Raw genomic sequence first — 24,976 nt, 5'->3', positions numbered from 1 at the left:
TGATGGAAAAGGGTAGACCAGATTTAAGGTTGAAGTTCTAAATTGGTGAAAGGCCAATTTTAATGGTATTAGGCAAGAACTTGCAAAAGCTGCTTGGGGGTAGATGTTCGCAGGTAAAAGGACTACTGGATAACGAGAGTCCCGAAAAAGTATATTTCTGTTAGGGTGAAAGGAAAGGCTGGTAGGTGTAGCGAATGTTGGATGACTAAAGAAATTGAGAGTTTGGTTAAGAAAAGGAAGGAAGCATATATCAGATGTAGGCCAGCTAGATCAAGTGAATCCTTAGAAGAGTATAAAGGCAGTAGGGGTATACTTAAGAGAGAAATCAGGAGGGTAAAAAGGGGACATGAAGTAGCTTTGGCAAATAGAGTTAAGGAGAACCCAAAGGGTTTTTACAAATACATTAAGGACAAAAGGGTAACTAGGGAGAGAATAGGGCCCCTCAAAGATGAGCAAGGTGGCCTTTGTGTGGACCTGCAGGAGATGGAGGAGATACTAAATGAGTACTTTGCATCAGTATTTACTGTGGGAAAAGGACATGGCAGATATAGAATGTAGGGAAGTAGATGGTGAAATCTTGAAAAATGTCTACATTACAGAGGAGGAAGTGCTGGATGTCTTGAAATGCATAAAAGTGGATAAAACCCCACGACCTGATCAAGTGTACCCTAGAAATCTGTGGAAGGCTACAGAAGTGATTGCTGGGCCTCTTACTGAGATATTTATATCATCGATAGTTACAGGTGAGGTGCGGGAAGACTGGAGGTTGGCTATCGTGGTGCCACTGTTTAAGAAAGGTGGTAAGGACAAGCCAGGGAACTATAGACCAGTTAGCCTGGATGGCAGTGGTGGGCAAGTTGTTGGAGGGAATCCTGAGGGACAGGATGTTCATGTATTTGGAAAGGTAAAGACTAATTAGGAATAGTAACACGGCTTTGTGCGTGGGAAATCATGTCACACAAACTTGATTGAGTTTTTTGAAGAAGTAACAAAGAGGATCGATGAGGGCAGAGCAGTAGATGTGATTTATATGGACTTCAGTAAGGCATTCGACAAGGTTCCTCATGGGAGACTGGTTAGCAAAGTTAGATCACATGGAATACAGGGAGAACTAGCCACTTGGATACAGAACTGGCTCAAATGTAGAAGACAGAGAGTGGTAGTGGAGGTCTGTGACCAGTGGAGTGCCACAAGGATCGGTGTTGGGTCCAATACTTTTCATCATTTATATAAATGATTTGGATGTGAGCATAAGAGGTATAGTTAGTAAGTTTGCAGATGACACCAAAATTGGAGGTGTAGCGGACAGCGAAGAATTTTACCTCAGATTACAACATGATCTTGATCAGATGGGCCAATGGGCTGAAAAGTGGCAGATGGAGTTTAATTTAGATAAATGTGAGGTGCTGCATTTTGAGAAAGCAAATCTTAGCAGGACTTATACACTTAATGGTAAGGTCCTAGGGAATGTTGCTGAACAAAGAGACCTTGGAGTGCAGGTTCATAGTTCCTTGTAAGTGGAGTCGTAGGTAGATAGGATAGTGAAGAAGGCGTTTGTGTGCTTTCCTTTATTGGTCAGAGCATTGAGCATTGGGAGGTCATGTTGCAGCTATACAGGACACTGGTTTAGCCACTTTTGGAATATTGTGTACTATTCTCGTCTCCTTCCTATTGGAAGGATGTTGTGAAACTTGAAAAGGTTCGGAAAAGATTTACAAGGATGTTGCCAGGATTGGAAGATTTGAGCTACAGGGAGGGGTTGAATAGACTGGGGCTCTTTTCCCTGATGCATCGGAGGCTGAGGGGTGACCTTATAGAGGTTTATAATATCATGAGGGAAAGTCTTTTTCCTGGGGTGTTGGAGTCCAGATCTACAGGGCATAGCTTTAAGGTGAGAGGGGAAAGATATAAAAGAGACCTAAGGGGCACCTTTTTCACGCAGAGGGTGGTGCATATATGGAATGAGCTGCCAGAGGAAGTGGTGAAGGCTAGTACAATTGCATAATTTAAAAGGCATCTGGATGGGTATATGAATAGGAAGGGTTTGGAGGGATATGAGTCGGTTGCTGGCAGGCGGGACTAGATTGGGTTGGATATCTGATCGGCATGGACGAATTGGACCGAGGGTCTGTTTCCATGCTGTACATCTCTACGACTCTAGTTAATTATTATTTAAATGGGGAAAGACAGCAGAAACCTGCAGCAGAGGATGTGTGGGTTCCGATGTATGAGTCATAACAAATTAGCATCCAAGTTCAGGGGGTAAAAGGGAACACAAATGGAATGTATTTTATTTCAAAGGGAATGGAGTATAAAAATAGGGTGATCTTACGAAAACTACATAACCATACTTGTCAGACAACAGCTGAAGTACCATGAAAATTTGTGATTTTTTTTTATTTGGTCACCATATACTGGCATTGGGAGCAGTTCAGAGAGTGTCACTTGGTTGATCCTGGGTATAGTGAGATTTTCTTATAGGAAGAGATTGAATAGGTTGGACTTATTGGATTTAATAAAAATGAGAAGCAACCTAACTTAATACATGTAAGATTTTTAGGAATGACAGGGAGGATGTAAAGAAGTTGTTTTCTCTTGTGGGAGAGTCTCGGACCTGAGGGCATAATTTCAGAGTATGAAATCACCCATTTAAGACAAGGTTTAGGAGGTTTTCTTTTTGCTAAGTTTAGTGAAGCTATGGAATTCTTTACTGCAGAGAGCTATTGACACTGGATTGTTAATTATATTCAAGGCTGAGATAAACAGATTTTTAATCAGTAAGAGAATCAGGATTATTCAACGTTCAAATGAAAACAAACCAAGTTTGCCCAATCTTTCCTCATAGCTAATAACGTCAATATCAGGCACCTTCCCAGAAAATCATTTTTGTACCCTCTCCTAAGCCTCTGTATCCTTCTGGTGGTGTGGCGATCAGAACAGTACATAATCCAGATGTGGCCTTGCTAAAGTTCTGCAGCATGACTTGCTAATTTTTATATTTTGTGCCCTGACCGATGAAGGCAAGCATGCTATACTGGCTTAACCACTTTATTCACTTGTGTTGCTACTTTCAAGGAACTGTGGATTTGTAAGCTTAGATCCCTCTGTATGTTGATGCTACTCAGGGTTCTGCCATTTACTATATATCTCCCTCCTACATATTTTCTAAAATGGATACTTCACAATTGTCTGGATTAAACTCCATCTGTTATTTCTCGCCAAAGTCTCTAGGCTATCTATATCCTGCTGTATTCTCTGGAAATCCTCCTTACTATTGACAGCTCCCAAAGTGTTTGCGTGATCCACAAACTTACTAATCAGGCCACCTACATTCTTCTCCAAATAATTTTTATATATTATAAGCAACAGACATCCCATCATTGATCCCTCCAGAACACCATTGGTCACAAATCTCCAATTAGAAAACTACCCTTTCTCCACGACTCTTTGACTTATATGACTGAGTCCCTTTTGCATCCATCTTATCAGTTCACCTCGGATCCCATGTAATTTAACGTTTTGTATCAACCTGTCATAAGGCACTGAGTAACAGACCTTGCCGAGGACCATATAGACAACATCTATCACCTTACCGGCATCAATTATGTTTGTCACTTCCTCAAAAAACTCAACCAACTTTGTGAGAAATGATCTTCCTCACACAAAGCCATTGCTGTCTATCATTAATAAATCCATAAGCCATGCTGCCTATAGCTAATAAGACCATAGTCAAAGCAAATAACATAGCTATTTAGGTGGAGACTTCATCGGCATGAGGACAAGAACTCATATTATATGTTATTAAGGTTGGATGGGAGGAAATATGGAAGATTATATAGACCTTCTGAGCAACAACAAAGACCTAACTATTTTCTGCATATTTGTGGCAACGTCATATAGGCAAGTAACTTTGTCATAGATTCCAATGCCACTGTCTCAGGATATTTGCAATCTCAGCATAATATCCAAAGTGTCATTTTGGATTTCAAATTCTCTTCCTAATTTTTAAATCCATTCTTGACATTCTCCCTCACCATCTTTGTTACATCCTTCTCTGACTCTGTTGGGCTTCTGTGTTCCTTCTTTTTATGAATTCCCCACATGTTATAAATTTAAAAGGAAAGAACCAGTGGATATGGTGTCTTTATATTTCCAGAATAAAATCCCATAAAAATGATTAACCTGCAAAATCCAAGTACATGAAATTGATGGTAATATGCTGGCATAGATTGAGAATTAGTTACCAGACAGAAAATAATGAGTGGAAGTAAATGTATTATTTTCAGAATGAGAAAGTGAGGTCTGCAGTTGCTGGAGGTCAGAGTCGAGAGTGTGGTGCTGGAAAAGCACAGCAGGTCAGGCAGCATCTGAGGAGCAGGAGAATTGATGTTTTGGGCATCAGCCCTTAATCAGGAATCGGGGATGCTCATTCTTGATGAAGGGTTTTTGCCCGAAAGGTCAATTCTCCTGCTCCTCGGTTGCTGCCTGAGCTGCTGTGCCTTTCCAGCACAACACTCTCGGCTCTATTCTCAGAAGGAGTGTGATATTGCTGGGATCTGTGCTTGGGGCCCAGCTATGCACAATACATCTTCATGATTTGGATGAAGGAGTCAAATGTGTTGTTTCCAAATTTGCTGACAACACAAAACTAGATTTTGAGTGATGAGGAGGATGCAAACAGACTTCAGGGCAATTTAGACAAGTTGAGTGATTGGGTAAATGCAGTATAACTTGGATTAGTGCAAAGTTGTCCAATTTGTTGGAATGGCAGAGTATTATTTAAATGGTAGTAGCCTGGGAATCACTAATGTACAAAATGATCTGTATTTTCTTGTACACTATCATAGAAAGCAAGCATGCAATGAGGAAGGTAGGTGGTATAAAGGTCTTTATTACAAGAGAGTTTGTATGCAGCAACAAGGAAGTCTTGCTGCAACTGTATAAGGCTTGGTGAAACCATACTTGGAGCATTGTGCACATTTTTAGTTTCTTAATCTAAAAATGTATTTTGTCATAGAAAGACAAAAGCTAATGTTCACCAGATTAATTCTTGGGGTGACAGGCTTCTTGTATGAGCAGAGATTGAGTTGACTGGGCCTGTATTCACAGGAGTTTAGAAAAATAAGACGGGATTTCACTTGAACAGAACTGGAAAGACTAAATGCAGGGATAATGTTTGCTCCTTGCTTGGGTCCAGAGTAAGGAGTCACAGTCTCGGGGATGCAAATTAGGAAATTTCTCACAGAGATGAGAAAAAATCTCTTCATTCGGAGCGTGGTGAATCTGTGGAATTCTGTGAAGGTTACTAAATCCACGAAAGGACTAACTTCTAGAGCCTTAAGATATCAAGGGCTACTTTTCTTCATATTGGTTTTCCCCTTCTGTGGGGCCGTGCATGGCAGTGAATTCTGAAACCGGAAATCAACTCTGGGAACAGCATCAACATGCTGATCGATAGTGGTTGGTGAAGGGGCATGAGGAGTACTTGGGACGGCATTGAGATAGGGGATCAACAATGATCATGTTGAATGGCAGAGCAAGCTTTCTGGGCCAAATGGTCTGCTCCTGTCTTTTTTCTAGTATTAATGTCTTTGTTATATTATTATTCATTGACCCAGAAATTATTTTAATTTATTGTTAAGTGCCTTATGTTTTTCTGTCTGAAAATTGCTACTTTAATGAAAGTTTTTGTAACTCTTGTTATGATTGGATTGCTTGGTTATGACACCTTTGCAGATGAGGCATTATGCCCATTGTGTTAGAGGCAGTTTTAATATAGGTGTATTTATGTACCTCCTTTGATTTCTTAATGATATTGTGTTAGCAACTATCTTGAGGAGACACTTAAAAAGAAAGCAACTGAAATTTTCCCACTTTGGCTAGTTTCCATATCATAGATCTAGAAATACATGAAGCTTAAAATTGGTGCTTAATTGGAATCTAGCTCTTTTGAAATCAAACTTCCTGGATTCAAACACCTAAGCCAATCTCTGCAATCTAGGCCACTGGAAAACAAAGTGTTCCTTTTCAGGCAGTCAGAGATGAAGAAAGCTTACCCAGTTTAGTGGCATCAACTTGCCGAGCACTTTAAAACACATTTCTCAAGTCAAAATCTATAGACATTATTCCTAAACGATGATTGAATTTTCCTGGGCCAAAGTATTAAAGGCAATCTTAAAAAATCAAATCTGTTTGTTAATGCTCATAGTAGGAATATCGAGAATCATGCAGAGGTCACAGATGTATGATCATTGGCCAAAAAAGGTAATGGTAACATGGGAGAAAACTAAGTCACATAGTGAGATGTTAACGTCCAGAATGTACAGAGTGTGTGTTGGAAGCAGGATGAGTGAAAGAATTCAAGAAAGAGTTGGATATTTATATGAAAAGGAAGAATGTGCAGATCTATGGGGAGAAGATGGGAGGACAATAGTAGGTAAAGTTATTCATATGCTGAAAATGTGTTGCTGGAAAAGCACAGCAGGTCAGGCAGCATCCAAGGAGCAGGAGAATCGATGTTTCAGGCATGAGCCCTTCTTCAGGCTCATGCCCGAAACATCAATTCTCCTGCTCCTTGGATGCTGCCTGACCTGCTGCGCTCTTCCAGCAACACATTTTCAGCTCTGATCTTCAGCATCTGCAGTCCTCACTTTCCCCTCAAAGTTATTCATATGGTGAACTGGTACCTGAGAAGTTGAGTATTTTCTAATTCTATACTGTAACAATTTTGTCATCTCCCCATTTCTAATTCCCAGCAGTTTTGTGACAAGTGCGCAATATACCTCAGCCTTTTGTTGTCTTGATTTTCTGGTAGCAAAGATAAGTGGGAAAACGGAGGACTGGGAAGCTTTGAAAGAACAACAGAGGATTACTAAGAAGGAAATACGCAGAGAAAAAATGAGGTATGAAGGTAAACTAGCCAAAAATATAAAGAAGGACAATAAAAGCTTTAGGTATGTGAAAGGCAAAAAAATGGTTTAGACTAAAATTGGGCCTTTGAAGACAGAAACAGGGGAATATATTACAGGGAACAAAGAAATGGCAGAAGAATTGAATTGGTACTCCAGATCTGTGTTCACTGGGGAAGACACAAGCAATCTCCCTGAGGTAACAGTGGCTGAAAGACCTGAACTTAAGGGAATTTATATTTGCCAGGAATTGGTGTTGGAGAGACTGTTAGGTCTGAAGGTTGATAAGCCCCCGGGGCCTGATGGTCTACATCCAGGGTACTGAAGGAGGTGGCTCGAGAAATCGTGGATGCGTTGGTGATTATTTTCCAGAGTTTGATAGATTCAGGATCAGTTCCTGCAGATTGGAGGGTGGCTAATTTTGTACCACTTTTTAAGAAAGGTGGGAGAGAGAAAGCAGGAAATTATAGACCAGTTAGTCTGACCTCAGTGGTGGGAAAGATGCTGGAGTCTATTATAAAGGATGAAATTACGACACATCTGGATAGTAGTAACAGGATAGGTCAGAGTCAGCATGGATTTATGAAGGGGAAATCATGCTTGACTAATCTTCTGGAATTGTTTGAGGAAGTAACTCTGAAGATGGACGAGGGAGATCCAGTAGATAAAGTGTAGCTGGACTTTCAGAAAGCTTTTGATAAAGTCCCACATAGGAGGTTAGTGAGCAAAATTAGGGCGCATGGTATTGGGGGCAAAATACTAACTTGGATTGAAAGTTGGTTGGCTGACAGGAAACAAAGAGTAGTGATAAACGGCTCCATTTCGGAATGGCAGGCAGTGACCAATGGGGTACCGCAGGGATCCGTGCTGGGACCGCAGCTTTTTACAATATATGTTAATGATATAGAAGGTGGTATTAGTAATAACATTAGCAAATTTGCTGATGATACTAAGCTGGGTGGCAGGCTGAAATGTGAGGAGGATGTTAGGAGATTACAGGGTGACCTGGACAGGTTAGGTGAGTGGTCAGATGCATGGCAGATGCAGTTTAATGTGGATAAATGTATGGTTATCCACTTTGGTGGCAAGAACAAGAAGGCAGATTACTACCTAAATGGAATCAATTTAGGTAAAGGGACAGTACAGAGAGATCTGGGTGTTCTTGTACACCAGTCAATGAAGGTAAGCATGCAGGTACAGCAAGTGGTGAAGAAGGCTAATAGCATGCTGGCCTTCATAATAAGAGGGATTGAGTATAGAAGCAAAGAGGTTCTTCTGCAGCTGTACAGGGCCCTGGTGAGACCACACCTGGAGTATTGTGTGCAGTTCTGGTCTCCAAATTTGAGGAAAGACATTCTGGCTATTGAGGGAGTGCATCGTAGGTTCACGAGGTCAATTCCTGGAATGGTGGGACTACCTTACGCTGAAAGACTGGAGCGACTGGGCTTGTATACCTTTGAGTTTAGAAGACCGAGAGGAGGTCTGATTAAGACATATAAGATTATTAAAGGATTGGACACTCTGGAGGCAGGAAACATGTTTCTGCTGATGGGTGAGTGCCAAACCAGAGGACACAGCTTAAAAATACGGGGTAGATCATTTAGGACAGAGATGAGGAGAAACCTCTTCACCCAGAGAGTGGTGGCTGTGTGGAATGCTCTGCCCCAGAGGGCAGTGGAGGCCGGGTCTCTGGATTCATTTAAGAAAGAGTTGGATAGAGCTCTCAAGGATAGTGGAATCAAGGGTTATGGAGATAAGGCAGGAACAGGATACTGATTAAGGATGATCAGCCATGATCATATTGAATGGTGGTGCAGGCTCGAAGGGCAGAATGGCCTACTCCTGCACCTATTGTCTATTGGTAGTGATCAACTTGAATCTGACCTTTGCGTCAACTTAGCATAATGGAGTTATAACAATCTGAAGGATATGTAAAATATTGAAGTATTTTGTTATTATTATTTTGGTTATGCAGTCTATTTTTGAAACATTGGCAATATTGCATCAACATGCCAGTAACAGTATTGTTAATGATAGCCCAAAGTTTGTTCCAAGACCTATTATCCTTCATTGGTTTATGTCATCATGAAGTTGGTATTGGAAATGGACTAAAATGAGATCTAGCCAATGCTGTTTAAAATACCAGTATCACTCTTGAATTAGTATTCTCTGGATATTTTTCTACAACTTGATATTGCAGTGGCTTTTTAAATGTTATAATAATGTTCTCTATTAAATCCAGCTCTTTTCTGAAGCTTATTGTCTCTAAAGGGATATTCTTTATGCTTTTAAGACCTTTTGAAAGTTATCATCCATCAAATTACCATAATCTACCAGCTCATTATGTCCTTAGGGAGGTCCAGCAATTTTGCTACATTATTCGTGCAGCCATATTGACTTGTGATTATTGCTTTTATTCTTATTAAGCTTGCTACTGTTGTTTCCTTTCAAAAACCCACAAAGGATTTCCAACCACTTATGCCAATTGTGGAGGCTGAGGTTTCTGTTTCTAATTTGCCAAACAGATGGAACATTAGGTGTTTTCCATTCTTCCAGTTGTGCTCTTGTAAGCTGAAAAATAGATTTAACTACAACTATATTACTTTTAACTCCCTGAAATATTTTTGTGTGTACTTCATTGAGTTCCTTTGGAGGAATAGATGGACATTTTTTCGCTTTCATTGTCCATTTTGATCATAATTGTAATTGTAATCCCTGAATTTAGTTGAATTTTTTCAGCTGAAAATACAACATAAGTAAATAATTTACAATTTGTTGTAATTTTTACAACCCATTTTACCTCGAGTATTGGCTTTTGGTTTTACCTTCATTTTACAATCTAGTTCCTAATTTTGATTATATTCCTCTCACAATTTAATTTTACAGTTTTCTTATTCTTGTAAACTTCAAATCATTTTGTTTAATTTTATAACCTCTTTTCTTTCCCATACTCTGAAATCTTACAAAATATTAAGTTTTCTTTTATGCTAAATTTAATTTGTCAGTGTCTGTTATATCTTTAGGAATGTTAAATGAATATAAACTTTACAATTCAAAACCGTAGTGCCCTTTTTTTGTCATCACAAGAGGAATTTCACCTCTAAACTGACATTTGTGACATGCTGTTTCTGCTGCTAACTACTGTCCATGCTATTTTGATTATGCCATTGGTGCATAGGCAGGTATTGTCACCAGAAGTATGAAGAATAGGCAGATTGTGACATCGATTAGCACAAATTGCTGATTTGACACCAGTGATGCCACTTTTGAATTCAATTTGGATACAGAACTGGCTCAAAGGTAGAAGACAGAGGGTGGTGGTGGAGGGTTGTTTTTCAGACTGGAGGCCTGTGACCTCAAGGATCGGTGCTGGGCCCTCTACTTTTTGTCATTTACATAAATGATTTGGATGCGAGCATAAGAGGTACAGTTAGTAAGTTTGCAGATGACACCAAAATTGGAGGTTTAGTGGACAATGAAGAGGGTTACCTCTGATTACAACAGGATCTGGACCAGATGGGCCAATGGGCTGAGAAGTGGCAGATGGAGTTTAATTCAGATAAATGCGAGGTGCTGCATTTGAAAAAGCAAATCGTAGCAGGACTTATACACTTAATGGTAAGGTCCTAGGGAGTGTTGCTGAACAAAGATATCTTGGAGTGCAGGTTCATAGGTCCTTGAAATTGGAGTCACAGGTAGATAGGATTGTGAAGAAGGCTTTTGGTATGCTTTCTTTTATTGGTCAGAATATTGAGTACAGGAGTTGGGAGGTCATGTTGTGGCTGTACAGGACATTGGTTAGGCCATTGTTGGAATATTGCATGCAATTGTGGTCTCCTTCCTATCGGAAAGATGTTGTTAAACTTGAAAGGGTTCAGAAAAGATTTACAAGGATGTTGCCAGGGTTGGAGGATCTGAGCTACAGGGAAAGGCTGAACAGGCTGGGGATGTTTTCCCTGGAGCATCGGAGGCTGAGGGGAGACCTTATAGAGGTTTACAAAATTATGAGGGGCATGGATAGGATAAATAGACAAAGTCTTTTCCCTGGGGTCGGGGAGTCCAGAACTAGAGGACATAGAGAGAGGGGAAAGATATTAGATTAGATTACTTACAGTGTGGAAACAGGCCCTTCGGCCCAACAAGTCCACACCGACCCGCCAAAGCGTAACCCACCCAGACCCATTCTCCTACATTTACCCCTTCACCTAACACTACGGGCAATTCAGCATGGCCAATTCACCTAACCTGCACATTTTTGGACTGTGGGAGGAAACCCACGCAGACACAGGGGGAATGTGCAAACTCCACACAGAGAGTCGCCTGAGGCGGGAATTGAACCCGGGTCTCTGGCGCTGTGAGGCAGCAGTGCTAACCACTGTGCCACCGTGCCGCCCACCAAAAGAGTCCTAAGGGGCAACTTTTTCATGCAGAGGGTTGTATGTGTATGAGATGAGCTGCCAGAGGATGTGGTGGAGGCTGGTACAATTGCAACATTTAAGAGGCATTTGGATGGGTATATGAATAGGAAGGGTTTGGGGGGATATGGGCCGGTTGCTGGCAGGTGGGACTAGATTGGGTTGGGATATCTGGTTGGCATGGACGGGTTGGACCGAAGAGTCTGTTTCCATGCTGTACATCTCTATGACTCTATGACTCTAATACACCAGCTGACACCATCACTTAAGCAAACACATCTAAGTGAGCATTCTGAAATATCCCAAAACCAGCACTTCATTAAAGGTTAGCTCTAAAGGATTTTATTTTTTGCTAGCTTTAGGTGCTTTTGCTGAAGTATTTGGTGCATCTTGCACCAGTTTAGATTGTTGAAGTTTACAAGGAGTACTGTAGCAAATAGTGAAGGACTTTGTTTTGGCACAAAGATGTAAAAGAATGGTTGCAGCAGTCTGCATTTCACTTCAATTCTAGCAAAACATGGAGAATAAACAGATACACAGAAAATCATGCAGGCAGCAGGCATGAAGCTGTCAAACCCCAGTATGCTGCTTTAATCTCTGCATTTGAACCATCACAACAAACCAAAGAGATGCTCGGGGTGACAAAAGGCTTTCCACTGAGCAATGGCTCAGAGATCCAGAGGAGAACCCTTGCCCTCTTAGGAAGCATGCAAATAACAATCTTCATGCATACCATATGAGTGCAGGGATTGCGTTAGGTCAATCGGGATAATATCTGCCACTTAGAGCACTGGGGGTGCTTCCATAGTGGAGGTCAGATTGAATAATGATCCTTTTATTTACTTGCATGGCTATCGTCAAGCCTTCCCTCTGATTGATATCGCCTAATCTGAGGCTGGCATCTCCTCATGATGCCAGTGAGAATGGTGACTACTGATCACAATGCATTCAGCAAAGGTCAAGGATCACCAGTGGACCTCAGGTCAAAGGTAAATGAAAACCTTGCATGTCGGGCATGTAGCAAAAGGTGCAGTGTATCAGTTTAAGTTAAGAAGGGTTTGCTTGGTGGTTTTCCGAGGAAACAGGAATGCCTATTAAAGAAATTATCATGTAAACCTAAGATGCAACATGGATTTAATGCCTAATACTCTCTAATTTATGGTGGGTTCAGGAATAATGAGTGTTAATTGATTCATTAATAAGCCAGCAGCCAGGAATCCTTCATCAGCCTCTTTCATCCTTGGACTTAATCGGGTGGGTTGGGGGAGATGGGGTGGTAGAAGGTTTTGCCTCCACCAGAGATCATCGAGGACTACTCACAGGATTAAGTCGGCCTGTCTTCGTAAATCCTTCCAAAAAGGCATTTGGTCCAAACCAGTATATGTCAAATACTGCTGCATTCCAGACAACACTGTCATCATGGGAGTATAGAGCTTTACAATTGTAGTTGTCAATAAGGAGGAGGAAGAGGAGACAAGATGGAAGAAATCAATGCAGACCATATCTGCCAAAGCTTCTGTGATTGATTCTATGAATATTGTACAGATTTTGTTGCATTTGGGCATGGGTTGCTTCATTATTTGGGAAGTTGTGAATGGGACTGAATACTATGTAGTCATTAGCAAACACTCTCACTGGGAATGCTTGCAAGGACATCAGGAAGACTCCCTTACTCTTCTGTGACTCATGCCATGGTCCTTATGCATACAACTGAGAAGAAAACAAGACACAATTTAACATTTAGGCAATTTATATTCTAAATGTAAATTTATAATAGAAGGAAATGAGACAGGAAGTATGTATCAACACAAGGTACTCTATGTTATAGACTGGTATCTGTTTTTTCTCTTTAGACTTCAATACATCATATTACAACACTGTTACAACAGTTACATCACTGGCATCTACTCGACAATGTGGGAAATTTCTCAGGTATGTCAGGTATGTCACAAGTCAGGTATAAGAACAAGGACAAATCTACCCTGGCCAATTACCACCTTATCAGTCGAATTTCAATCATCAGTAAAGTGATGGAAGGTGTCATCAACAGTGCTATTATGCAACACCTGTTCAGCAATAACCTGCTCAATGACGCCCAGTTTGGGTTCTGCCAGGGCCGCTCAGCTCCTGACCTCATTATAGCCTTGGTTCAAATATGGACAAAGAGCTAAATTCCAGAGGTGAAGTGAGTGACAGCCCTTGACATCTACACTACATTCGACTGAGTATGCCATCAAGGAGCTCTGGCAAAACTGGAATCAATGCGTATCAAGGGTGAACTCTCCGGTGGTTGGAGTCATACCTGACACATAGGAAGATGGTCAGGCTTATTGGAAGTCTAGGACATCTCTGCAAAAATTCCTCAGGGTGGTTTCCTAGGTCCAAACATCAGCTGCTTCATCAATGACCTTGCCTGTATCCTGAGGTCAGAAGTGGGAACGTTCACCGATGTTTGCACAATGTGCAGCACCATTTGCGACTCCTCAGATACTGAAGCTGTCAATGTTCAAATGCAACAGATCTGGACAATATTCTAGCTTGGGCTGTCATTCACACCACACATATACCAGACTATGACCATCAACAATAAAATACAATCTAATCACCACTCCTTGACATTTACTGGGTGTTACTATCATTAAATCCCCCATTGGCCAGAAACTCAACTGAACTCACCACACAAACACAGTGAGTGTACGACCAGGACAGAGGCTAGGAATACTGTAGCAAGTAACTCGCCTCCTGACTCCCTAAAGCCTGTCCACTATCTACAAGGCACAAGTCAGGAGTTGATAGAATACTCCTCACTTGCCATGATGAGTGCAGCTCCAACAACACTCAAGAAACTTGACACCATCCAGGACAAAGTAGCGCACTTGTTTGGCACTACATCACAAGCATCACTTCCTCCACCTCTGACCTTCAGTAACAGCAGTGTGTACTATCTACGTGATGCACTGCAGAAATTCACCAAAGATCCTCAGACAGCACTTCAAAACCCATGGCCACTTCTATTTGGAAGAACAAGGGAGCAGACATTTGGGAACACCACCACCGTCAAGTTCCCATCTAAGCCTCTCCCCATCCTTATGTGGAAATGTGTTGCCAATCCTTCACTGTTACTGGGTCAAAATCCAGGAATTCACTTCCTCATGGCATTGTTGGTCAGCCCATCAGTGGACTGCAGCAGTTCAAGAAGGCAGCTCACCACCACCTTCTTAAGGCAATTAGGGACAGGCAAGAAACACTGGCCAGCCAGTGATGCTCATATTCCACAAATGAATATTTTTTTTAAATTAACATTAGTTGTTTATAATAATCCTCATGCAACAGAGAAAATATATTCTTGTAACAAATATATTGCTTGGTTGCTGTTATCAATCTATTATGTAAACAAGTTATCATGAAAATCTAAGATGCAATATGGATTTAATTCCTAAGGAAGGGAAACCAAACACGTCACAAGAGTTAATATCAAAGGTACATTTTGCAACTGGGAAATTTGATACTCTGTAGTTAAGTATAAAGGACATAAATTATTATTATCATACTAATACCTTTGATTTTAAATGCAAATAAAGTTTGGCACTTTCAAAGATGTTTTCTTCAGTACTGCTTCATTGCCCATGAAGGACTACAGTGATATCAGATTCGAGAAATACAGTAAAACAAAACATATGCTCATGAAATACAAAATACCTACAAATTTTCACAACACAAATAAACATGTCTGGCTTTTATGTGTAACTGAACATACTTAAAAAGTTAAATTTTATTAGTTTGACGTAATTACAGCTACTGACATTACAGCATCTCACTTCAGTTCTTACCAGTGAAGGGACCTGTTCATATAGGGTGGCAAGTTGGCTCAGCGGTTCCTACTGCTGCCTCCCAGCACCAGGGACCCAGGTTCGAGTACAGCTATGGGCGACTGTCCGTGTGGAGTTTGCACATTCTCCCGGTGTCTACCTGGATTTCCTCTGAGTGCTCCGGTTTCCTCTCACAATCCAAAGATGTGCAGGTTAGGTGGATTGGCAATGCTAAATTGCCCATAGCATTCAGGGATGTGTAGATTGGGTGCATTAGTCAGGGGTAAATATAGAGTAGTTAGATAGGGGAAGGATTACTCTTCGGCATGTCAGTGTGGACTTGTTGGGCAAAATGGCTTGATTCCACACTGTAGGGATTCTGTGATTATTACGTGAACTGTTCTCTTGCTAATCAGAATATTGTAGAGATGAGATAACATAAACAGAGTTTTAATCACTAAAGTTTTGAATATGTTTTACAGCTTCGAAAGTAAACTCAACTCATGACAAACTGTTAAATTGAGTTGATTTCGAAGCCAAGTCTATCACTATTACAGGGTTATGATTTGTGACAATGCTGACAATTCAATGTAGCATGCAAACAAAAATTGAGGAGTAAACATTTATACAATAATAGACTCAAATATTCACTCCCCCCACCACTCAGTGGCAGCAGTGTATATCATCTACAAGATGCACTGCAGAAGGTCATTAAGACTCCTTTAACAGAACCTTCCAAACCATTACCATCCAGAAGGTCAAGGGCAACAGATACATGGGAAAACTATCACCTTGCAAGATCCCCTCCAAATCACTCATCATCCTTACTTGGAAATATATTGCCACTTCTTCAGTGTCACTGGGTAAAAATCTTGGAATTCCCTCCCTAATGATAGTATCGGTCTACCTACAGCACATGAACTGCAGCAGTTTAAGAAGGCAGCATATCATCACTTTCTTAAGGGCCACTAGGGAAGGACAATAGATGCTGGTCCAACCAGTGACACCCACGTACCATAAATGACTTTTTTTAAAGAAGGTTCAATTGTTTTAAATTGCAAGTTTATTTTTGTTGAAGAAATAAACAGCTGAACAAGTTAACAGCAAAGGCTTTTATAACGTCACCAAGCCTAATCACACAGCTTTTGAAAGAAAATTCAAGTCAAGTGTCCCTGATATGTAGATTGAAATGTCATCCAGTTTCCATCCGTATCAATCAATATTTAACTTAGATCTGTATTACAAATGTAATCTATTAATCAATCCTTAAATTCTGTTGTGCACTATCCTGCTATTTTGTCGAATGAGTTACTGATGTTTTGTATAGATGATAGATAGATGTGAACATATGCTACCGATTTTAATTTACATTGAAATATCATAAAATCTATTGGCTCAAATGTGCATAACTGTTGCACATCATTGAATGGCTAATGTTGCCTTCTGTTTCTGAAAGCAAAATGAAAGGTTTGTGTGCAAGAATTTGCGATGATAATTAGAACAAATTATAAACACATCTTTTTGAGCAGATGCAGCTAACATTAATGTCAAGGTTGCCGTCATATTTCAGAAAACTGAATGCTTCAAAGTCAAAGGAAGATGACTTGTAACATGCTAAGCATCAGCAACAACCAGCTGTTTGGTGCTATAAACCTGATACAAATCCTCCCAGAAATCCCTTCCAATAAACATTGATTGGATTGACAACATTTGCTCCATGTAGGTTATTACGCTTCAGTGTACTGGCCCCAGCATCATTGTTAACATGAAATCCCATTGCTGTAACCAATGGTTTTTCAATTAATTTTAGTCGTGCTAAACATAGTGTCTGGGAAGTGTTGTAGGAAAATAAGGTATAACAGCTGGAATGCAACTACTGCCACCTTGCGGTTACTTCTTAATGCTAACTCCCTTTGAACTTACTTGGATGCTCACACATCTTTGCTTTACTCTTTAGCATGGAATAAAATCCAAGCAGTTTCTTATGCTTCCAGCACTAAACAGTCAAAGGGTAATATGTTGCTGCATGGCACCATCCTATCTGGATGCATGCTAGAGTAATATGACAATTGTTCTTCCCAAGAAACGACAGAGAGTCATGAACACAGCCCAGCCCATCACCCAAACCAGCCTTCCATCCATTGACTCTATTTATATTTGTCGCTGCCTCAGGAAAGATACCAGCATAATCAAAGACCCCTCCCACCGCAGTCATATACTCTCTTTCACCTCCTTCCAGTGGGCATAAGATATCTAAGTTTAAATACATATACAAACAGATTCAAGAACAGTTTCTTCCCTGCTGTAATCAGGGAAGGATATTTCAATTGTTAATGCTGATCTCCCTCGCTGTACCTTCTCTGTGGCTGCAACACTGTATTTTGCAGTCTGTTCTGTTACCCTGAAGGACTTTGTATGATACGATCTGCCTGTAGAGTATGCGAAACAACACTTTTTTTGGTATGTGACAACAGTAAATCAAACTCAAACGTGCCACATGCATGCACAGCAAGCACACAGCACATGTTTCAACCAAATGACCAGGTCTGAAATTCTAAGTGGACTAATTCTTAGTCCAGAGCTGAAAATGTGTTGCTGGAAAAGCGCAGCAGGTCAGGCAGCATCCAGGGAACAGGAGAATCGACGTTTCAGGCATAAGCCCTTCTTCTATTCTTAGTCCAGTACAGGACTAGTGTACTGTTTTGTGCAGTAATCATGCCTCCACTGAATATGTAATGTCACCCATCTGGCTCCAATTTGCATTTCATCGGCAGGTCATTTAAGGTCACGAATTAATTATAAAATTAAAATCTTTCAGATTAACAGATTAGAAATTATGGCTAAAGCAATCATGAGCATCATACATTAGGCATGCATGCATTTATTGATTGAGAATTAGAATATGGATACGTTTGAACATTACAGGGTTAGAGAAGATTTACATTGCTCTAGACAATGTAGTGTAGGTTAAGATATTTTGCAGGTGAGATAATCAGCAAGGCCCTTCTCGAAATGAGATCATCTTGCCGTGTTTTATAGTTTTAATCAATCTCTTTGGAGATGTTATAACCCACATCCAGGGCTGACGAGACTTGAACCCAGAACTTCTGTCCCAGAGGTAATGACACTACCAGTAGCCAAATGAGTACAAAAGAGTGCCATTTTACTTTCGCAGATCACCAGATGCACTATGTAGTTATTTTTAATCAACCTAATAACCTGGTCATGTTATGACTTCTGGGGCGGGTGGGACTTAAACTTGGACAGATGAGCAGATGCTGGAGATGTTTGCAAGGACATGTAGTGTTTTTTTTTTCTCTCTCTCTCAGTCAACAGGAGATAGAACTTTGAAGAAGCAATACTCTCTGTACCTCTTTCAGTGAAACCGTTAGGAGCATACCTGAATTCAGTTGCAAAGGTTAGAACTCCCAACTATTTCTCAACAGAATCTGAAGATTTTCCATTATTCTGTGATGGTCAGCAATCAATCTCAACCACAGTAATCCAAAGGAACTTTGAGCATTCAACCAATTTTTTTGTCATCGGGATTTAGCCTTTGACCTAAACAGGTGTTGTTGTGGTTTTTTTCCCTTTTCTGCCTAATTTTTTTCCCTACCCATAACAGCTCTGCATGATTGAGTATGTCTTTGTCTTGTCAGTGTATCAATGTGTGTGAGAGTTAGGATTAGTGGGATGTAGTTTAATTCAATAGTGGCTTAGTTGGTAACTATTTTGGCATTTTGAAGATTAACTGTTGCCAATTGTTGGGAACAACACACCTGGTTCACTCGTGTCCTTTAAGGAAGGAAATTGCTGTCCTTTCGTGGTCTGGCCTAGACGTGACACCAGACCCACAGCAATGTGGTTGACTCTCAATTGCTCTCTGGGCAATGAATATTGAACTAGCCAGCAACTCTCATATCCTGTGAATGCATAAAAAGAAAAAAAATATTATTAAGCATGTTATTTTTGAGTTCATTGAAAATCTTGATAAAATTATTTTTGTTCTAATAGTAAAAAGGTAAACAAATTGAACATTTTTGCTGATTGAATAAGTCAATTGTACTTTTGTTCTGATTCGTGGAGTAGAGGTGCCTGCTTTCCAGCACACTCTTTCTGTCAGACATAAGATCCATTGTGCACACTAATTGCCTCCTTGTTATGTCAGCTAAACAAGAAGGCGGCACGGTAGCCCAGTGATTAGCACTGTTGCCTCACAACGTCAGGGACCCGGGTTCAATTTCCACCTCAGACAACTGTCTGTGTGGAGTTTTCACATTCTCCTTGTGTCTGCGTGGGTTTCCTCCGGGTGCTCCGGTTTCCTTCCACAGTCCAAAGATGTGCAGGTTAGGTGAATTGGCCATGCTAAATTGCCCATAGTGTTAGGTGCATTAGTCAGAGGGGAATGGGTCTGGGTGGATTACTGTTCGGAGGGTCGGTGTGGACTTGTTGGGCCGAAGGGCCTGTTTCCACACTGTAGGGAATCTAATCTAATCTAATCAAATGCAGTGCAAACAAGGCAATTAATGTAGGACCATTTCACAGGGCAAATTCCATAGCAGGTACTGGAAGCCAATGCATTTCAATTGACAGATTTGTACACTGAACTGCAAGGATGCAAGCACTTGATCTCTGATGTAGAAGGGAACCATGACAAGGCAAACATAGTGTCTTATTGATAGAATTCTACTCTCAATGTGAAATGAAATTGTTGGTTGTGCAATGTATAATTGGATAAGATCACATGTCTCAGTGCTTCTTATGTCAGTGCATTCCTTGAGCTAGATCCATGCCAGACTCTGTGAAGGTGTAAGATGATACTTTATTATAATAAATATGAGGTCCAGGAATTCCTCCAATGAAATTTCATTATCTTTCTGACATTCCCCACTGATTCTCTGCTCATGGATTTCACATGGGAACACCATGGCTGGGGTCTTTGTGGTGCAACTCTGAAGAGAACCTACAGAGATGAGCAACCTCAGACTGCCTCATTGCCTTCACAGGGCAATGAGGTAGGCAAGGATCCACTGAGGAGGTGGAGGACAATTACAAGCTGCTGCAACTACAAGCCTCGCTACCATTTTCTTCCACTCTCTGTGAGACAATTTGGGAATGGATTCAGGATGTTTTGGGCTATCATATCTGAACAGGGGCATTTGCTGGAGCAGACTTGCACTCAGAAGTACTCGGTGAGGGGGGTAGGAGGCATTCGCATCCTAGTAGCTTGGAAGGTCATAGCTACCCAGAATCATTACGCCAGAGGCTCATTTCAAGGACCAACTGGACATCTGTGTGCTTCTCGAAATCCTCAATTCATGAATTGCATCAAAGGAGTTACCGATGGCATTTTTGCTCAATCGCAGCCCTTTATATTCTGTTACAAGATTGTGACAGTCAGGCAACTCAGGCGGTGGGACTGTGCACTGTGTCTAGCTTCCCCCAGGGATAGAATGCTATCAATTGTACCCACATAGCTTTGAGAGCACCCTGTCACCCTGTCATCAATGTAAAAGAACATAAAATAGAATGTCTAATTTATATGTGATCATCGATATCAGATTTCGGGGATTGGAGCCAAGTTGTTGGTACGTGGCTCAGTGGTTAGCATTGCTGCCTCACAGGGGCCTCACTGGGTTCAATTCCAGCTTTGGGTGACTGTCTCTGTGCATTCTCTGCATGGGTTTCCACCACATGTTCCAATTTCCTCCCACCATCAAAAGATGTGCAGGCTAAGTGGATTAGCTGTGGTAAATGCAGGGTTACAGGGATGTAAGGGAGTGCAGGGTCTAGGTGGCATGTTCTTTGGAGGGTTGATGTAGCCTCACTGGGCCAAACGATTCTGAATCTTTGGGGCTGCCATAACTCATATTTTAGGGATCTCAGATAACAACCTTCTTTTAAAGTCTTCAGGCCAGAGAGTGATGGATACTGGAAAACAAGGGGCGCCAACTCCAAACATATCTGATGACAACTTCACAAAATCCTCAAACCAATGCAGAATGATAATATAACACTGCAATTGTTTCAACCTGGGCCATAAAACAGCGAATAGCCCTCCTTAAGATGAGGTATCGATGCCTTGACACCTCTGACATCTCTCTGAAAGGATGTGCCACTTGTGGCATGTTGCAAACTTCACAACTGGAGCTGACAATGGAGGATATCCTGGATTCAGATAAATAGGACAACAACATCAATCTTTTGAGGTTTACTGAGGTTTGGGATTTTGACCAAGAGGACTATGTGGAGTGTGAGTACAATGCATGACATATCCTGAGAGGCATAGAGAAAACCTAATTGTAACCCGCTTCCAGAATGAATGACTGAGTTTGAACTTTAAGTCTGTCGTCATCAGCCCCTACTGAGGGCATGTAGACTTTCTTACTTGTGCAGTCCTTTACCTTTTGTATTTCACAATAAACAGCCCATTATCTCGGTCATTGTATGCTTGATGTCTTTGAGTGATCCCACTTTTAAGTATGTGCACATAACATTTCCTTCTGGACCATTATAGAATTCAATCAATGGGGCAGTGCCCTACCATTGAGAAATATTCCTGTGGAATCTCATTTTAACTCTTCCATTAGCAATAACCTACCAGTGTTTCAGAGTGCACTTAATCTGCAATGTGACCCTAAACTGCTTGAATACCCATTATGAGGGAGTGTGGGCATGTGAGCTGCCTTTATTCATCCTCGAGCCTTGAATGGCAGTGTGTTCCCTTGAAACTGGAATTGTATGTCACATCAATAGGCAATGTTTTAAATGATCAACACTAATGGAATACTATGTTTCTTAAGATGCTGGCAAAAGTGGAAGTAAGCAACAAGCTGTGATGGATTAATCAAGATACTCAAATAGATGTGTTCTTGTTTTTTTTTACTTTTTATAGTGTGGGGGAGCGTGAAACACTATTTTGTCAAGGAAAAATAAACTATTATATTGAATTCCATGACAATCCTAATTTTCACAGGAATGGATTACAGTTTAAATAGATTTCACATTAATGCTTTTTTAAATATGCGCTGTAATATAAATCATATTCAGTAGTAAAACCACTCAGGAATAATCTCCAAATGCATTACTTGTAATCCCAGAGACAGATTTACTTGGTACTTTTTTGAAGAATTTAGAGATTTGAATACAAAGTTGTCAACATTTAAAAATGCATGAGAAAGTGAATAGGTTGCCTTGCTTATAGTGATGACATAGTGGTCATGTTACTGAACAGATAATTGAATTGCATTCAGTAAAAATGTGGAATTAACAAGAGATAGTCTAACGGCAATCAAGTAATTATTGTTGATTGTTGTTTCCCTTTGTGATAGCAAAACTGCCATCCTTATCTGGTCTGGCCTACAAGTGACTCCAGATCCACAGCAATGTGGTTGATCTAGCTGCCCTAGGGATGGGAAATAAATGCTAATGATGCCCACATCCTATGAACAATTCACTGAGTAGTTCAAAAAATCAATGCAGTTTCAGCCTTTCTTTCTTTGTTGCAGTCATGAGTGGATGTCAGTTGAATAATTACTCAGGAATTAGATTAAGTTTTTAATGGTCTAACCTTACTGTTTATCAGTTTCCTGAGTAATCATTGCAGAACCTCTGTATTCTCCAATTTAAATGGATACCTTCACAGGGTTCCAGATACAGGAAAATCTTCAATTTCTTAGACAAGTCCTTTGGAGTCTTTTATGCTGGGAATTCCAGTGTTCTGGCATGTCATTGTTATCTCTGCTGCAGATACTACTACCTGACCATTAGGAAATCTGGGCCATACCATTTTCAAGTTTATTATACTTTGGTTTCAATTGAGTATATCCCAAATTTTATTTCAATCTTGTTAGAATGACTGAAGACAGTTTATTTACTGCTTTTGGTCTAATGAGAATTATTTAGTGGGATTGGCTGCTTGTTTTTATTGCTGGATGCCTAGAAATCCCCTTAACTTATTACCAGGTTCAAATTAATAAAGGAAAAGGTGATATTTTCCCAACAGACATCACTAGATCTTTGTAAATTATGTTATTTTTGCTTGAATGCAATTGCTTTGCTGCTGACTGCAAAATCTGGTCTAGTAATGTATTCTAATGTTGGATCATGAACATTTATTCCATCAAATTTTGATTGTTGAATGTACTAATCAGCTATCCAGCAGCAGGAAAAGGAAATTCTAAAACTTAAGACAGTTTTCAGTGTGTTTTTCTGGATCAAAGAATTACCTACTTTATATTCAACTCTATCTGCTAATTGGAAATAAATTTCAATCTTTATTTTTTATTTTGTATAGCAGAATATCAATGTATTGAATGATAGAATATGCAAACAATTTTTGCATAATTTGTAATATCAATTATGCAAGCCTTCTTGTTCATTAAAGCTTAATTAACTGTACTTTGCTTCGGCTGATGCCTTTCTCTCTGTGTTTTACAGACCAGCATTTTCCTCTGTGCTATAGCACATGGATTTCAGGACTGGGGCTGAAGAGGTAGGTGCAGTTGTGGCTTTCCCTTGCATGTTGAAGTAAGGCACATCAGGGTATCTGCTTTGCATGCTTTTTGAGAATAGATATTTGCATGCAAAATTTATCTGACAATATATCTTACAATATATTTTTAAATGCTGCTTCCAGTAAATACTAGAGAATTCCACAATGCTGCAAAATGGTTCAATGGCTCAGGCTTTTAGAAATTTAATAAAAATGTCCTTATTACCACTAAAGATACAGAACAACCTCGATTATCCGAATGAGACAGGCGGGGAATATTTTATTTGGATAATGAGAGTTCAGGTATTGGATAGTGTTTTTACGGGGCCTTGAGATCTTATTCGGACAATTTAAAATTCAGCTAATTGATGTTCGGATAATCAAGGTCGTTCTGTATATTCCTCTTTAATGAATTCACATAAAGGACAATGCAAATAAAGAAGGAAATAAATTAAACAATTTTTGTAGACTTCAAAGATGTTGACTTTGAATGGTTTAGAACATAAAAACTGAATGGAAATAGGCCATTTGGCCTCTCAAGCCTGTCCTCCATTCAGTAAGTTCACAGCTGATCTGTGCCAGGCATCACCACCTATTTCTTGCCAGTTCCACATGGACATTAGCTTCTCAATATTTCAAAAATCTGACAACTTCTATTTAAATACATTGTTAATCTAGCCTTCGCAACTCTCCGTGTTAGAGAATTCCAGACTTTTCTACTCTGGGAGGAGAAATTCCTTCACATCTCAGTTTTAAATGCATATTGGTTTATTTGTGTAACTGCCCCCTCAGCTGAGATTACTCCACCAGCAGAAACATCTTTTCAACATGTTTCCTGTCAAGCCTTAGAATTTTCTATTTTTAAGTTAGCTCACTCTTCATTCTTTGAAGAATAAAGGTTTAATCTCTTTAAATGTTTTTGATAAGCCAACCCCTGATCTCAGGAATCAGCCTAGTGAATCTGTTTTGAATTCCCAACAATACCAGTCCATTTATTCTTAAATATGGGGAACAAAACTGGTCACAGCACTTCAGGTGCAGCCTTACCAACCGAGTGCCCGGTTTGAACAAGACTTTCCTATTTTTTTAACTGTAATTCCCTTGCAATAAAGGCCAGAAATTCCATTTGCTTCCTTAATTTATTGCTGCATCTGCATGCTTTTTTTTTGTTTTATGCACAAGAACACACAGATCTCTCTGTGCTGCACTTTGATTGGAGTATCACTTTGTTCAAGTAATAATCTTCCTTTTGATCCTGCCTATCAAAGCACATGACTTTACAATTTCCAAAATTAAACTCCATTTGCCAAATATTTGCCCAGTTGTTCAACCTACCTAAATCCCTTTGCA

The 24,976-nt window shown here is 40.2% G+C and overlaps 1 protein-coding gene across 5 annotated transcripts in view; it reads left to right on the top strand.

Moving 5' to 3' along the window:
* Positions 1-24,976, top strand: part of sntg1 (syntrophin, gamma 1) — a 594,367-nt gene that overhangs the window by 319,298 nt on the left and 250,093 nt on the right. For all 5 annotated transcript variants that reach the window (XM_043688308.2, XM_087986417.1, XM_043688306.2 and 2 more), the window contains one exon: positions 23,572-23,626. In XM_043688308.2, the coding sequence (XP_043544243.2) occupies positions 23,600-23,626 (27 nt within the window). In that variant the 5' untranslated portion in view covers positions 23,572-23,599. The remainder of the gene's footprint in view (positions 1-23,571; positions 23,627-24,976) is intronic.

The sequence above is a fragment of the Chiloscyllium plagiosum genome, unplaced genomic scaffold (genome assembly GCF_037043375.1).
Source record: "Chiloscyllium plagiosum isolate Xiang-an unplaced genomic scaffold, Cpla_swu_hap1 HiC_scaffold_4, whole genome shotgun sequence".
NCBI lineage: Eukaryota > Metazoa > Chordata > Chondrichthyes > Orectolobiformes > Hemiscylliidae > Chiloscyllium > Chiloscyllium plagiosum.
Note: the sequence above shows the minus strand (reverse complement) of the source record. Positions and strands in the feature narration are given on the sequence as shown.